Source organism: Silurus aristotelis (genome assembly GCF_946808225.1).
Source record: "Silurus aristotelis genome assembly, chromosome: 8".
Classification (NCBI taxonomy): domain Eukaryota; kingdom Metazoa; phylum Chordata; class Actinopteri; order Siluriformes; family Siluridae; genus Silurus; species Silurus aristotelis.
The window spans coordinates 28,253,533-28,267,913 of NC_139581.1; the positions used below are offsets into that span (position 1 = coordinate 28,253,533).

The 14,381-nt window shown below is 38.2% G+C and overlaps 2 protein-coding genes across 2 annotated transcripts in view; both read left to right on the forward strand.

Moving 5' to 3' along the window:
* The window catches only part of col4a3 (collagen, type IV, alpha 3), a 49,276-nt gene extending 44,360 nt beyond the window's left edge, over nucleotides 1-4,916 (forward strand). The window contains exons 50-52 of the mRNA XM_083548986.1: nucleotides 1,908-2,022; nucleotides 2,739-2,911; nucleotides 3,037-4,916. Of these exons, the coding sequence (XP_083405112.1) occupies nucleotides 1,908-2,022; nucleotides 2,739-2,911; nucleotides 3,037-3,139 (391 nt within the window). The 3' untranslated portion in view covers nucleotides 3,140-4,916. The remainder of the gene's footprint in view (nucleotides 1-1,907; nucleotides 2,023-2,738; nucleotides 2,912-3,036) is intronic.
* A 5,175-nt stretch (nucleotides 4,917-10,091) lies between these two features.
* On the forward strand, nucleotides 10,092-11,407 carry sst1.2 (somatostatin 1, tandem duplicate 2; the record flags this gene model as incomplete). The annotated part of the gene is made up of 2 exons (XM_083549496.1): nucleotides 10,092-10,245; nucleotides 11,198-11,407. Exons 1-2 carry the CDS (start codon nucleotides 10,108-10,110, stop codon nucleotides 11,405-11,407), a joined length of 348 nt encoding a protein of 115 aa, XP_083405622.1. The 5' UTR covers nucleotides 10,092-10,107.
* Nucleotides 11,408-14,381: the final 2,974 nt, after the last annotated feature.

The following is a 14,381-nucleotide window of genomic DNA, read 5'->3' on the forward strand; positions in this document are numbered from 1 at the left end:
ATACACTCACTTTTTACTTCACTTATTCAGTCACTCATTCACGTACTAACCCAAGCAAACACACACTTTCCAAACCCCTCATTCACTCACTGAGCCAAGAATTCACACAGTCATTTTCGAATTCACACATTCTTTTTCTTACTCACTTTCTCACTTACTGAGCTACTGATACACTCACTCGTTTAATGATTCACTCACTGACCCAAGCATGCACTGTAATTTTCTAATTCACTCATTCACTTAATCAATAACGTACTAACCCAAGCATAGACTCCCTTTTTACTTCACTAATTCACTCACTGACCCAAACATGTACTCACTCACTCACTCACTCACTCACTCACTCACTCATTCACTCACTCAATCACATAATAACCCAAGTAAACACTCACTCACTCTCTAATTCACTCACTCATTCACATACTAACCCAGGCAAACACTCACTCACTTTTTAATTCACTCATTCACTCACTCATTATTTTTCTTACCCACATTCTTCAGTTACTGATACACTCACTCACTTAATGATTCACTTATTCACTTACCCAAACATGTATTTACTCACTCTCTATTTTACTCATTCATTTTTTCTCTTTCTCACTCACTCACTCACTCACTCACTCACTCACTCACTCACTCAGTGACTTACTCACTCACTCACTCACTCAATGATTCACTTATTCACTAACCCAAACATGTTCTCACTCACTCACTCACTGATTCACCCATGCACTCAATGACCCAAGCATGCACTCAGTCATTTTCTAATTCACTCACTCATTCACTCTCTTACTCACTTTCTCACTTACTCAGCTACTGATACACTCACTTGCTTAACGATTCACTTGTTCACCAACACAAACATGTACTGACTCACTCTTTAATTTACTCATTCACTCACTCATTCTTTCTCTTACTCACTTACTCACTCACTCATTCTTTCTCTAACTCAGTCATTCACTCACTCATTCTTAACTCACTCACTTAACGATTCACTCACTCACAAACCCAATCATGTACTCGCTCACTTTCTAACTCACTCAATCTCTCGCTTTCCAATTGATTCACTCAGTCACTCACTCATTCACGTGCTAATCCAAGCATCTTCACTCACTCACTCACTCACTCACTCACTCACTCACTCACTCACTCACTCACTCACTCACTCACTCACTTTCTAATTCACTTACACCCACTTACGCAAGCATACACTCACTTTTTACTTTACTCATTCACTAACCCAAACGTGCTCACTTACTTACTTCACTCATACACTTACTCATTCACGTACTAACCCAAGCAAACACTCATACACACCCAAACCCCTTATTCAACCACTGACCCAAGCATTCAGTCAGTCATTTTAGAATTCACTCACTCATTCTTTTTCTTACTCACTTTCTCACTTACTCAGCTACTGATACACTCACTCGCTTAATGATTCACTCATTTGCTCACTAACTCAAAAATACACTTGTTTATTTTCTAATTCACTCATTCACTCAAGCACTCATTTGCTCAATAGCCCAAATATGCATTCACCTATTTTCTAATTCCCTCACACTTACTCACTTAATCAGCTACTGATACTCACTCACTTAAATGAACAATACACTCATTTACTTCCTCCCTAAGCATACCCTTACTCACATTTCATTCACTCATTCTTTCTTGTCCTCACTCATACACTGCCAATGATTACACAGATATGAAAGATTGGCCGTGATTGACTGAAAGAAAAATACTATTGTATTAATGATACCAATAAATACATTCTAACTCTCTCTCTTTGTCTTTCTTTGTCTTTCTTTGTCTCTCTTTGTCTCTCTCTCTCTCTCTCTCTCTTTCTCTCTCTCTCTCTCTCTCTCTCTCTCTCTCTCTCTCTCTCTCTCTCTCTCTCTCTTCAGGTGCTCAGTATGCGATTCTCCAGGTAATGTGATCGCGTTACACAGCCAGAGCCGTATAGTCCCTCCGTGCCCAGTCGGATGGAAGTCTTTGTGGGAAGGCTACTCTTTTGTCATGGTAACAGACGGTTCACCTTTATTTCATACATCTAATATACACTCATCGGCCACTTTATTAGGTACACCTTACTAGTCCCTGGTTGGACCGCCTTTTGACTTCAGAACTGCCTTAAACCTTCGTGGCATATTGACATAATAGCGTCACGCAGTTGCTGCAGATTTGTCGGCTGCAATTTGAGTACAGTGAGCTCATTGTCATGTTCAAGAAACCAGTCTGAGATGATTCGCGCTTTATGACATGGCGTGTTATCCTGCTGGAAGTAGCCATCAGAAGATGGGTACACTGTGGTCATAAAGGGATGGACATGGTCAGCAACAATACTCGGATAGGCTTTGGCGTTGACACGCTGCTCAATTGGTACTAATGGGCCCAAAGTGTGCCAAGAAAGTTTTTTTGAACTGCAGCAGATCGTCTTGACAATGTCTACATGCCTAAATGCATTGAGTTGCTGCCATGTGATTGGCTAATTAGAAATTTGCGTTAACGAGCAGTTGGACAGGTGTACCTAATAAAGTGGCCGATGAGTGTACTAAAACATTAAACCACTGGTTTGTAGCATCATCAAATTGCAAATAATCTGAATCATTCAACAGCAGTGTTCTATGTAAAGTTATTGTATTTATTTATTTTTTTATGGAAGTCTAATTGTATGTTCTATTGGTTACAATGTGGTGCATTTGAACGCCTCCCTTAACACACTTGCGTCTCAACAGCAAACGAGTGTGGGTTCCGAGGGCTCGGGGCAGCCCCTGTCCTCTCCTGGCTCGTGTTTGGAGAACTTCCAGAAGATACCCTTTATCGAGTGTCACGGTCGAGGCACTTGTAACTACTACTCCGATGCCTACAGTTACTGGATGGCCGCTCTGGATCCCAGTGAGATGTTCAGGTATTTCTCTATTTGAGGTCTTTTTTTTTTGCTGAAATAGACAAGTACTTTAGTAACTTAAGCATCATTTTTTCAACCAGAAGCTTGAAATGCAGATCTGTGGATATGTTTATTTTCCTTTTCAGTAAACCATCGCCACAGTCGAAAATCGACTCTCCGAGCATCATCGGCCGCTGTCAGGTGTGCATGAAAGAGCAGATCTGTAATTGGTCATCCTGTTCTTCCTGAGGAGATTGTTTCCTTCAGCCTGCGTTGAGATGGAACTAGAAGATCCCCATCGTAGATCTTTGACTTTTGAGAGATCAGGTTTCTGAGATCATTTGAGATGTTCCTTGAAAGATGGTTCACAAATGCCCAAAGGAAAACAAATTATTATAAATTTTTTTATATACAAATTGGACAAACTTATATATACAGTAGTATATACAGTTCTAACAGCACTGAGGTGGTGTTTTTTTTTTTTTATTAAGCACTTGGATCAATTAACACTTTTGCCCATTACACCAAATTAAAAGGACATTCTTGAGTTCAGGCATTGATCATAACTCAAACGTTTGGAATTAAAGATCCAGTTCAACCCAAAGATCTTCACTGAGCGTGAGATTAAAGGTCTGGGTGGACCACTGGCGTTCCTCAATGCCAAGATTGTTGAAGTTTCCCCAAAACTGTTGCCCAAACACATGTGCCATGATTTCAGATGTATTCAATGTGTTTCAATGCTGTAACATTAACGTTCATATTTAAATTCAAGAACTAAGATGTAAACAGCCCTGGACTATTTACCAAGCTTGTGACACACACTTGTAGTGTATTATGTTGTGTGAAGAGATACAGTAGGCCAGAACTCTGAGTGATGTATGTCATTTTTTTAACGATATATTTTTGCTTCCAAATGTTTTGCATTAATTTCCACAAACAGTATAGAAAAGTATTGGGTCAGTTCCAATTTGCTCTTAAAATTCCTTCCACTCTCCTGGGAAGATGTTCCACTAGATTTTAAAGTGTGCTTATGGATATTTGTGTTCATCAGCCACAAGGGTGTTACGAAAGTCAGGTACTTATGAAGGTGAGGAGGCCTGGGGTGAAGTCAGTGTTCACATTCATCCCAAAGGTGTTCAGTAGGGATGAGATCAGAGCTCTATAGCAGCAAGATCTTCCTCTCCAAAGCATGTAAACCAGATCTTCCAGAGTTTACTTTGTGCACAGGGGTATCGCCATGCTGGAACAGGTTTTGGGTTTCCAAGTTCAAGTGAATGCAAAATTTTATTATAGCGCCATCTAAAGACTATAAAATTGAGTGCGCTCTAGGTTTGTGGTCACAGTTTGGAAAAGAAGCACATCTAGCAGGAACGGTCAGATGTCCCAATATTTTTGGCAATACAGTCACTGTGTAAAAGTGTAAAAGGATTCAAACAGAATGAGGTGAATTGCAAATCTCATAAAATCCATATTCCATTCACGATTAAATGAAAAACATATGGGTCTTTTTTTAACTAAGAAAATGTACCATTTTGAAGGGAAAAAAAGAATAAGGTCCTGAAATCACGTCTTCTGTCCTTTTCTACTATAAAGTATTGTAATAGCATATAATAGTATGTAGTTACATTCGTCCTGCGCACATATTCAAGGCCTTTCCTGAAAAAAAGATTTCTAGATGGAAGCAATTGTTGCTCTAAAACCTGTATATAGCATTCAGCGTTGATGGAGTATGTGCAGGCTGAGGGTCCTGAGGACGTAGTGTCCATGGTTTTGAAAAGAAATCCAAATTTCCATTTGACCGCAGAACAGTTTTCCGATTTGCTCTAGAGAGGATGGCGGCGTTTCTGGATCATGTTCACGCATGACTTCTTCTTTGCACGATGGAGGCTTTTTTTTGTTCTGTAAATAATGAGAACTGAACTGTTTTGCATTTCTATGGTGAGGAACATCATCTTTACTTCTAAAGGGACGTCTGTTCTCTTACTGACCCGGATTGGTTGCGAAATGTTTCTCCAACTGTCTTGATTTAATAACGGTTTCGTTTTTCCAGACTTCCAGATTTTTTTACTTAAAATAGTACATTTCCTTAGTTTAAAAATTCAATATGTTTTTTATGTGAATCAAATATTGTTTTGTGAATTTGTACAGAGTTTTCACATTTTACAGTCCCCCAACAATTTTTTTTTTTTTTTTTGGGGGGGGGGGGGAGATTGGGATTTTATATATCTAGAATATTAAGAATGTGTTCGTTTAAAAAATATATACAGTGGAACCTCGAAACTCGCGAGGGTTAGGGACCAAGACCGGTCGCGAGCTCCGAATTTTCGCGACCTTTTGATACGCCCATTCCAACCCAGTAAAAACCCAAAGAACACTATACGAAATCGATTTAAATGAGTAAATAACACTATTTCACTCCATAACACTTAATTATTAGACAATTTTAATGAGATAAACCTTGATTAGAAATGTTCAAACTAGCGTTTTGAGCAGCTCGCGGTTGCTCACGAGCCGATCTGAATGAGAGTCGCCGGTCGGAATGAAAGTGGCGAGCATGCGAGGTCGCGAGCGCTGAGGCCGCGAGCTCCGAGGTTCCACTGTATATTAGTTTTTTTTTTACCTTTGAAATTGTTCATTTTGCACGTCTTTGCTTCACTTTGTGTGCTTTCAAGTTTGTGGAAGGGGAAATGGTGGCTCAGTGGAGTTTTTTTTGGATTTGGCTGGAAGAGATGGGATCATGTGATAATTGTATGACGCTCTGGAAAACAGTATCCACCGAATTGTTTTGAAATCTTCGGTTGCTGCGTATTAAAGGTGAAGAAGAAAACCACAAGGGAAGGTTTTCTCTTTCAGGAATTTCTCATGTGTTCGTGATTGTGGTGCTTTTGTAATTATAATACTTTTATACCGTTTTTTTTTTTTTTTTTAAACACTTTGAGAAGTCAGAATAACATTACAACATACACTATATAAATAAATGTTTGTGGACACCATAACATTGACTTTTGAACGTCCCATTGCACATTAGGTCCCCCCAAAGAAAATACCCAATACTTTTGTCCAAATAGTGTCTTAAATTTCATGTGGATGATTTTATTGCATTTGTAGTTATTTTTGAAATAATTTATATATATTATATAATTATATATACATTTTCTATTCATATTTTATTTTTATTTTATTATTCAGGGTGGGTTTATACTATAAAATAAATTCTAATGTGAGCTCATGTTTCATTTTTTTAAATAAAAAGTAAATATATATGCTACATTTAAAGTAAATATATAAAAAGTAAATGTAGCATATACAGTATATTTACATAAAGTGAGCAGTAAATGTTAAAAATCTTACTGAATGCTTTTAAATATAAAACAAATATGTTTTAAGTGATGTGTTTTAGAATAAGCAGCAATTTTTTTCCCTTAATTTATGTCTCATTCTAAAATAATATTGATTGGTGAACTGCTTTATTCTCATTTGCAATTTCAGGATAATCAATGTGTACCTTCATGCAATTCCTTATTACCATAATGCAATCTTTTTTCTGTCACGTGCTGTAAATAGTTCTGATTTTATGCATACAATGACACTCTTTACGTGTCTAATTTACGTGTATAAATTTGAGTTTTTATTGTTTCTTTATTGTAGCAAATTTTTATTTACTTTATACACATGTGACCACAAGATGTCAGTAGAGAGCTACTTTAATGTTTATCAAAATTAAAAATACTTCATTACATGCATCTGTTTACTTTTTTTTATAGAAATATTTAATAAAGACTTTATATATATATATATATATATATATATATATATATATATATAAAAAAATAGAAAACCAAGTGTTCTTTACAAAGTAAGCCGTTTTATACGTGGTATTATGACCTTACGCTTATGTGAAAAGCAGTATGTATGAGTGGATGCTTGGAATTAAAAATGTTAATTTTATTTCAGTTTTTTTTTTTTTCCCTTTATCACTTTTCTTGTCTGAAGTCTGAAGAAAAAAATAAATAAATAAAATTTTTTATATCTATATCTCTATATATACATTTATTTTGTGTGTCTAGCATGTTGGCATGTTGTGTAGTCCTGAACATTAGATTTGAGTTGTAGTGTTTTGATTCAATCTAAGTAACCTTGGTTATTAGTCTTTGGTCATCAATTTCATCAATAAAGCATTAAACAAGGATTTTTATCGAAAAAGAAAAATCCTAGCAGAAATAATAATAAATACAATAATAACATTTTTTTCCACAAAACCTCTAAGATCTCAAAATGCAGTTTTAAAAAAATGTTAACTTGTGATCAATCTCACATTTTTATCTGTTTTGAATATACCTTATTTAATCATTTTCAAGTTTTGAATACTCTAATCAACATGGCGGTGGACAAATATGGAGGCTTTTTTCAAATGTATGTTTATTATGAGTGAAACCAGACTCAACACAGAGCATGAAGACAAAATATACTTGTAAATGTCTTAAAGTAATTGTGGTGTTTTAAATTGAAAAACACTGAACGGAACTTTTGCACTCACACTGTTTCCACACGGACGGTTTTAATTGCCGGATGTGCGCATCATGGCGGATTTTGGTGCTAGATTAGAGATTTGGCGCAACAGTAAAACAAATGTTTAGTGTTTAAAAAATATTTTTCGGTAGAGTTCTTTTAATTATTTATATCCGAGTAATGAAAGGACGTCGTCAATAAGTGCGTGTTGTGTTGAAGGTTTTAATTTCGCCTTTTTTAAATTGATTTATTTATATTGTCGATAAAATTGATCAAACAGAACTGCTTGCTGCATTAATCGGCCGTTAATGAAATGAGTGCCGTTAAAATAAATTTGCGTTAACATGTTTATTTTGACACCCCTAATATATATATATATATATATATATATATATATATATATATATATATATATATATATATATATATATATAAGGAGGTATTAGGATGCCCTTAAATAGTTTAGATACTTTATAATAGTTTATTATGAAGCATTGATTAAACTAAGATTCTGTCTCCCCTGTTCCTATTATTATTATTATTATTATTATTATTATTATTATTATTATTATTATTATTATTATGACTCCTAGAACAGTGGTTCCCTACCCTCAGGCTGCGGACCGACACTGGTCAGTGGGTCAATTGGTACCGGGCTGCACAGAAAGAATACATAACTTTATTTCCGTTTTATTTATTATCTGATTCTAAACGATGTTTTATTTTGGAAAATTCCCGGATTCTCTTCGCCACATTTGTCTATGATTCACTTTTGCATGTGAGATGCTTTGGTCACATGTCTTACCTCCATCCGCTACATTCTTAAAAGGGCTGCTCCGGCAAATTCAAACCCCCAAGCTAGCAAAATAAACAAAAAACAACACAGTGGATTTATGATTATCAGTTGTCGTATTATTTTATTTAGTTGTATTTATCCGCCACACCTTAAAGGCCGGTCAGTGAAAATATTGTCTGGCTTTAAACCGGTCCGTGGCGCAAAAATGTTTGGGGACCGCATGCTCTAGAACACTTTAAGGTAAATCACAAAACAGACTTTTCTGCCTAACTGGAATTGCAATCAAGCTGTTATGAAATATCAAAGTGGATTAAATTATCATTGCATTCTATTGAAATGGTCTGACTCTTATAATTCCTATTCCTATCAAGCTATTGGGTTTATTTTAAAAATTCCCATAGACTTCCTTTGAGAAAATGTCCAGAACCTGGTTCAAAATGTTCATAATTAAAACTCCAGCTGTCAGAAGACAGACAGACAGACACACAGATAGACAGACAGGCAGACAGACATCTGCCTTCTCATGGCCTGAAGCCCATGTTTTCTCCGCTTCTTCCATTTATTTCTCTATCACTGTAGCTGTAACACACATTCTCTCCATAATTCTAACAGCACACAGACACTAATACGCAAAACCACAAACTCCTTCTCCATCTATTTTCTTTGCATCAATCTACCTGAATCACTGTGTCTAGATTGTAATAACACTTTTACTTTATCTATTTACTGGTGTCAATCCTGATGTAGGTGAGGTGAGAAAGCCTGGGGTTCAGTCAGCTTTCCAGGTCATCCCACAGGGTTTGGAGCTTTATAGCAGGAGATCTTCCACTCCAGCCCACGGCCTAATCATTAATATAATGCTTAAAAAACCCAAAAACATGCACAATCCTGTACATGTGCCTCAAATTTTTTTTGGTTTGGGGAAGAAGCAGATATGGCTGGAAAAGACAGGTGTCCCAATACATTTGTCCAAATAGTGTATAGAGTGACGGATCATTTCTTTGGATTTCAGGTGTCATCCATCCTACTGACATGATGCAACGTTCAACGTTTTTCAGGGTTTTTTTTTTACATAGAAAAAGGCCATAGTTTTGACTAGTTTAAGGATTATTTTATTTCAAAATGGCTGTTAAGTTACTGTTTGTTTTGTCTGATCCAACATTGTTTTTTTACGGCTGAAGCCCAGAATGTGTTTTTTTACACTTTATGAAGTGCAACACCTTCAGCACTAAGGAAGCTAAGGAATATTGTACGTCTAGTACATCATTAGACCGAATCGTAGATCAGCTTAGCTGTAGCATAGCATAGTTTATTTCCTGTTCTGACTCCCAGGCTACACAACGAATTAGCCACATAAATCGAAAATTTCCATTGATAAAAACTTGATTGAGGCACACTGAAAACGTCAGTCAGCGTTACACATCCTTTTTTTCCAATTCAACATACAGAAAAAATACCAACAAGCTTTCAGTGAGAACCCATTAAGGCAGAGTTTGGAAAGCTTTTATCATTAATTAGCCCACCGTGTGCGTGTTGCAGAGACAAAGGCAGACGCGGCAACATTTTTCGGTCGTATTTGCCTTTCGATTAGCTGAGAGGACCTGAGTCCATTCAGGCAAATTGTTTCATTGTCCTCGTCATCGTCGTAAAAAGTCAATACTCTTTCACACGCCTAATCTTGACAACAGTGTGCGCCATTGGCACGGACAAAGCAAATTGGCTGGCGTTTTTATTTTATTTTTTTTATGGCATTGCGTTCCCCCGCGTTTCCGTTTTCGCCCCGGCAACCGGGCACCTGTCAGTCATTCTGGAGTTTAAAAAGAGTGGTGCAGAGTTCCAGCCTTCCAGAACTCAACCTCCACAACTCTTTACTGCACAACCAGAGCACTGCGCAAGTCAACCAGCCGAGTCAATGATGAGGACGTGCATGCTGCAGTGTTGCCTGACCCTGCTGGGTTTGTCTGTGGTGCTGTGTGGTGCCGGCGTCTCGTCTCAGTCGGACCCGGAGCTGCGACACCGCCGACTTCATGCCCTTGGCTTGGCTGCACAGGTAAGGCTCAAATTCTCATTCTTGTACTGATTGAATGCCGGGGCCTAGCCAGTGCTAACCTATGTTACTAGACATGTAATCCCTGTGGTGTGTAAGGTATTACAGCGATACACAGGTATCTCGTCCTAGAAGATTTTGTTTCCTGTTAAGAAAGCCCAGAGGCACCCCAAGCTATGAATACTGCTTTAAGATACCTGGATACGTGTAGTTTCCTGGTAATACTGGATAGCTTAATTAGTAAATCATTACTTAGAGCCCTGGGATGAGCACAAGACAAGTCTTCCTGACTGCAGCAGCAGGTTTAGGTACACAGGCTTAAAGTTTCCCTTGGAACAAGGGGTCAGACTTGGAAATAGACTTTTTTTGATGGGGGAATGCAAATATTTAGGGAGTCACAAGTGCAGAAACCCAAATTAGAAGACAAACATCACAGTGAACCAGGCTGATTCAAAGGGTAAGACTAATGCATGTGGTAAGAGATTGGTCAAACCAATCACTTTATTCATTCCAGAGGGGAATTTAACAGATAACATAGATACTGTCTTATCCTACAGTCGTTTTAAATGGTTTACACTATGATCTATGCAAGTAGGGACTCTGATAGATATGGAATGTCTTTGAACTAAATTATACAACCCCCTAAATCATTTCCAATCCTAAATAGTCCCCTTAATTCTTAGCATTCTCATGAGAACTCAGGCTTTCCGGGGGTAAATTGAGGTGCCAGTCATTGTGTTATCAGAGCATTTGATTAGCGGGAATACCTATGAGAATGAAGAAATTGTGCCGTCAATCATTTCAGCCCGGGGAAAGGGCTTTGCGATGACAAGCACACCTGACGCGTCAGTCAACTTCGACTTCCCAGGCTGTTTGAACAATAGTCAAAATTTAAATGTCAAAAACATTATTATCCTCAATCTGTCAGTCTTCTCTTTCTTGTCTTGCCCTTCAGGAGTGGACTAAAAATGACCTGAAGGAGATTCTATCCCAGCTCACATTGCCGGAGTCCGAATTTCAAGAAGGCGACATTTCTGCTCTGGGAACCAAGCAAGATCTCACGGTGGGATTCGAACGATCGGCTGAAGATCCCAACAACTTCCCTCCTCGAGAGCGCAAAGCAGGCTGCAAGAACTTCTACTGGAAAGGATTCACTTCCTGCTGAGTCACATGACACATTACTGTCCACTTTTGCTTTTGAAGGCACCCTGGCCTTACCAGGGAGGTCCAATCAGATGCTGTATGAATATGAATATATCAGTTAGATTCAATTTAACTTTGTAATTTATTGAAAACAATAAATAAATAAAAGTCTAATGCATAATTTGATATTACATTGTGTATGTGTGTAAAATGCCGGGTTTATGTTTTATGGGGACAGCTAGCTTTCCCCATTCCTGGTTTTAGCTATCATGTAAAAGTTAAGAGCTGGCTAGGACCTGGGTAGTGCCAAATTACCAAACTGGGCGAAAACAACAAAAGCAAAAAAAAAAAAGGATTTTACCAAATGTAGTGCTTGGAGAAATTATGATACTATGTTCAAATTTGTAAAAATCGTTAGACATTCAAGACATTTTAAAATAGTCGAGAGGAAGAAAGGAAAGGGAACAGCATAAGGGAAATAGAGGACAGTTACTATTAATGGTCATCCATAGCAACGTCTGGTCCCGTTAGCAGACGTGGTAAAGGACCCTGGAAACTGAGCATGGGCAAGGTGTGTAGACACACACATCAGCCTGATGTATTTTTCATTAATGAGTTATTCGTTGTGAAAGCTGAAAGCCTTTGGAGGCTCACGAGGAGACGTGGAAAAGCCTGTTAGTCAGCAGTAATTGTTATTTAATTACACTCCTGAAAGCAGCACAAATATTTAAGCTCCTCTGGCCTGTTTGATTAACAAGCTTGAGGAGAGATTCTGTCAGGCGTTCAAAATCACTTTCCACTGGCTTGTTTACTCGTCTCTGTAAGTGTGTCTGTGAGAGAGAGTGTGAGTGTGTTAAACAATGCAGTGATGCTTTAATGGTTCTCAGCCAGCGGGTCGAGGTGTTGATCAGAAGGTCATGAGTTCAAATCCTAGCAACACCAAGCTGCCGCTCTTGAGCAAAAGCTCTTAACTATCACCTGCTCAGGTGTAATAAGATAATTGTACATTGCTCTGGATAAGGACACCTGCCAAATGCCCTGAATGTTGTACTTTTCCTAATCCAATCAATTCATTGCTTTAAAAGCTCCCAATTAACATGGAAAATAGAGACATTCGTTTTTATTTTTTTGTCTTAATGCCAAACCATTGGCGATCTGTTTGTCAAAACAAAGCGTTCACCTCATTACGTTACCACTTTTGACTCACTGGCATTAAAAGAGATGAGTCACGGAGGATTTTGCATGTTACACAGGAAGAACAATCGTATTCTTTTCTACTACGTTCAGTCTGGTTTTATCATTGTGGACAGGTCTTGTCTTCCGGCTTGAAGAAATGAAAGTGGCTTAGTGGTTAAAATCTCAGACTCTTGTCCAGAAGGTCATGAGCTGATATTTCAAAACTTTCAAGCTGCCACTGCTGGGGTGGGCCCTTTTGCAAGGTCCTTAACCATCACATTTATGGGCGAATGCAATAAATTTACATGATCTTGCATAAAGATACTTTTATTTCTTTGGATCACACAGAAAGCAAATCATATATTTAATTAGGTGTCTTCTGACTTCTAAGGCATGGCCCTTTACACACAAGCCTTTATAGTGCAAAGGTCTCCAGCTCTACCTCTGCCATGTTAATCTGGATTCTATGTGACTCTCAGGACACACCTCGGTTTCTGTTGCTTTGTGATACGTCGTCTTCACGTAGCAGCAGTGGTGCTGAGAGAACGTGCCCGAGAAACAGTTAAGCGAGGAGAATTCTATCTACTTTCAGATTTTAGTCACAAATAAAACAATTTTCACAGATGCAAATCGATAGATATTAAAGACCTATGAAAGCCTATGAAGTGTACATTTCACTTGCTGACCCAATGTCGAAAGAGTGATGTGGGAAAAAAAAAAAAACTTAAGTCATTTAATAATATGATGGTAGGAAAGAGGAAAAGAGGGATGAAATGTCAAAATAGCTGTCACATGCAAAATTTTAACTGTCTCAGATAACCCTGAATATGCTCGAGAAGACAATCCCACAGTCTCTCTCCGAGTATCTACTCCTAAACGGTCCTATTTCCACACTAACATTTCCCTTCGTTTCGAACACAGAACTCATTAACGCTCTCTCGGCCCTAACGAGCAAACGCAGCCTATCTTCCCTGTCCATGCTGTCTCTGCAGTAAAATCTCACTGACAGTTATGTGTAGATATATGTGCGCAGAAAAAAAAAACCTTATTACCTCCGTGACTGCCCCCCGTTACGGTTAAGAGGGGAGAATATCTACATGGGAGCCAGGAAGGCGCATTCTTTTGACGTCTATTTCATATGATAATGCACGGCTTTGGCGACTTCATTGTGAGGAGAAGGTGTCCGTTAGGTCTCATTGTTTAAAAATGTTCGCCTGTGTCCGTCTGCTCAGATGGAGATAAGCCCTTACTGTCGGCCAGCTGTTTAGCTGTCAATCAAACAGCTCGGCGGTATGCTAATGCTAACGCCAAAGTGATGAGTCATAGTTCCGGCATAATAAATGAATGATTGAAAGCCATTTTTTTCCCCCAACAATGTCGCAAAATTCTGTACTAGATGGAGTACTTATGTGAGTTTGGGCGTCAGTATTGTTAAAAATATGCATTTGGAAAGCCATTGTGCGTGCATACCTATTAACCTCTTGGTGTGAGACTGATTATTGTGGAGCCGTCAGTCTACGCATGGCACCAGGCATAACTAATCGACTATCACGGAATTAGCCAAACACCATAAGCAACAAACAACCAATCAGCCAGTTCAAAGACAAACAGCAGGACATCCTCTCTACAAGTGTGCATTTACATGTGCATGTTCTCAATAAAGCAGCATGGTGTCTACACACCAGGCGAGTCTATTAGCCCATGTGGTCCTCTTCACGATTCATCCCATTAAACACCATTTACCACTCTCCCTACTGCTAGAATATAATAAGTGTTCTGTGTGTGTGTCTGTACACGTGTCTACATGTATTTATACATTT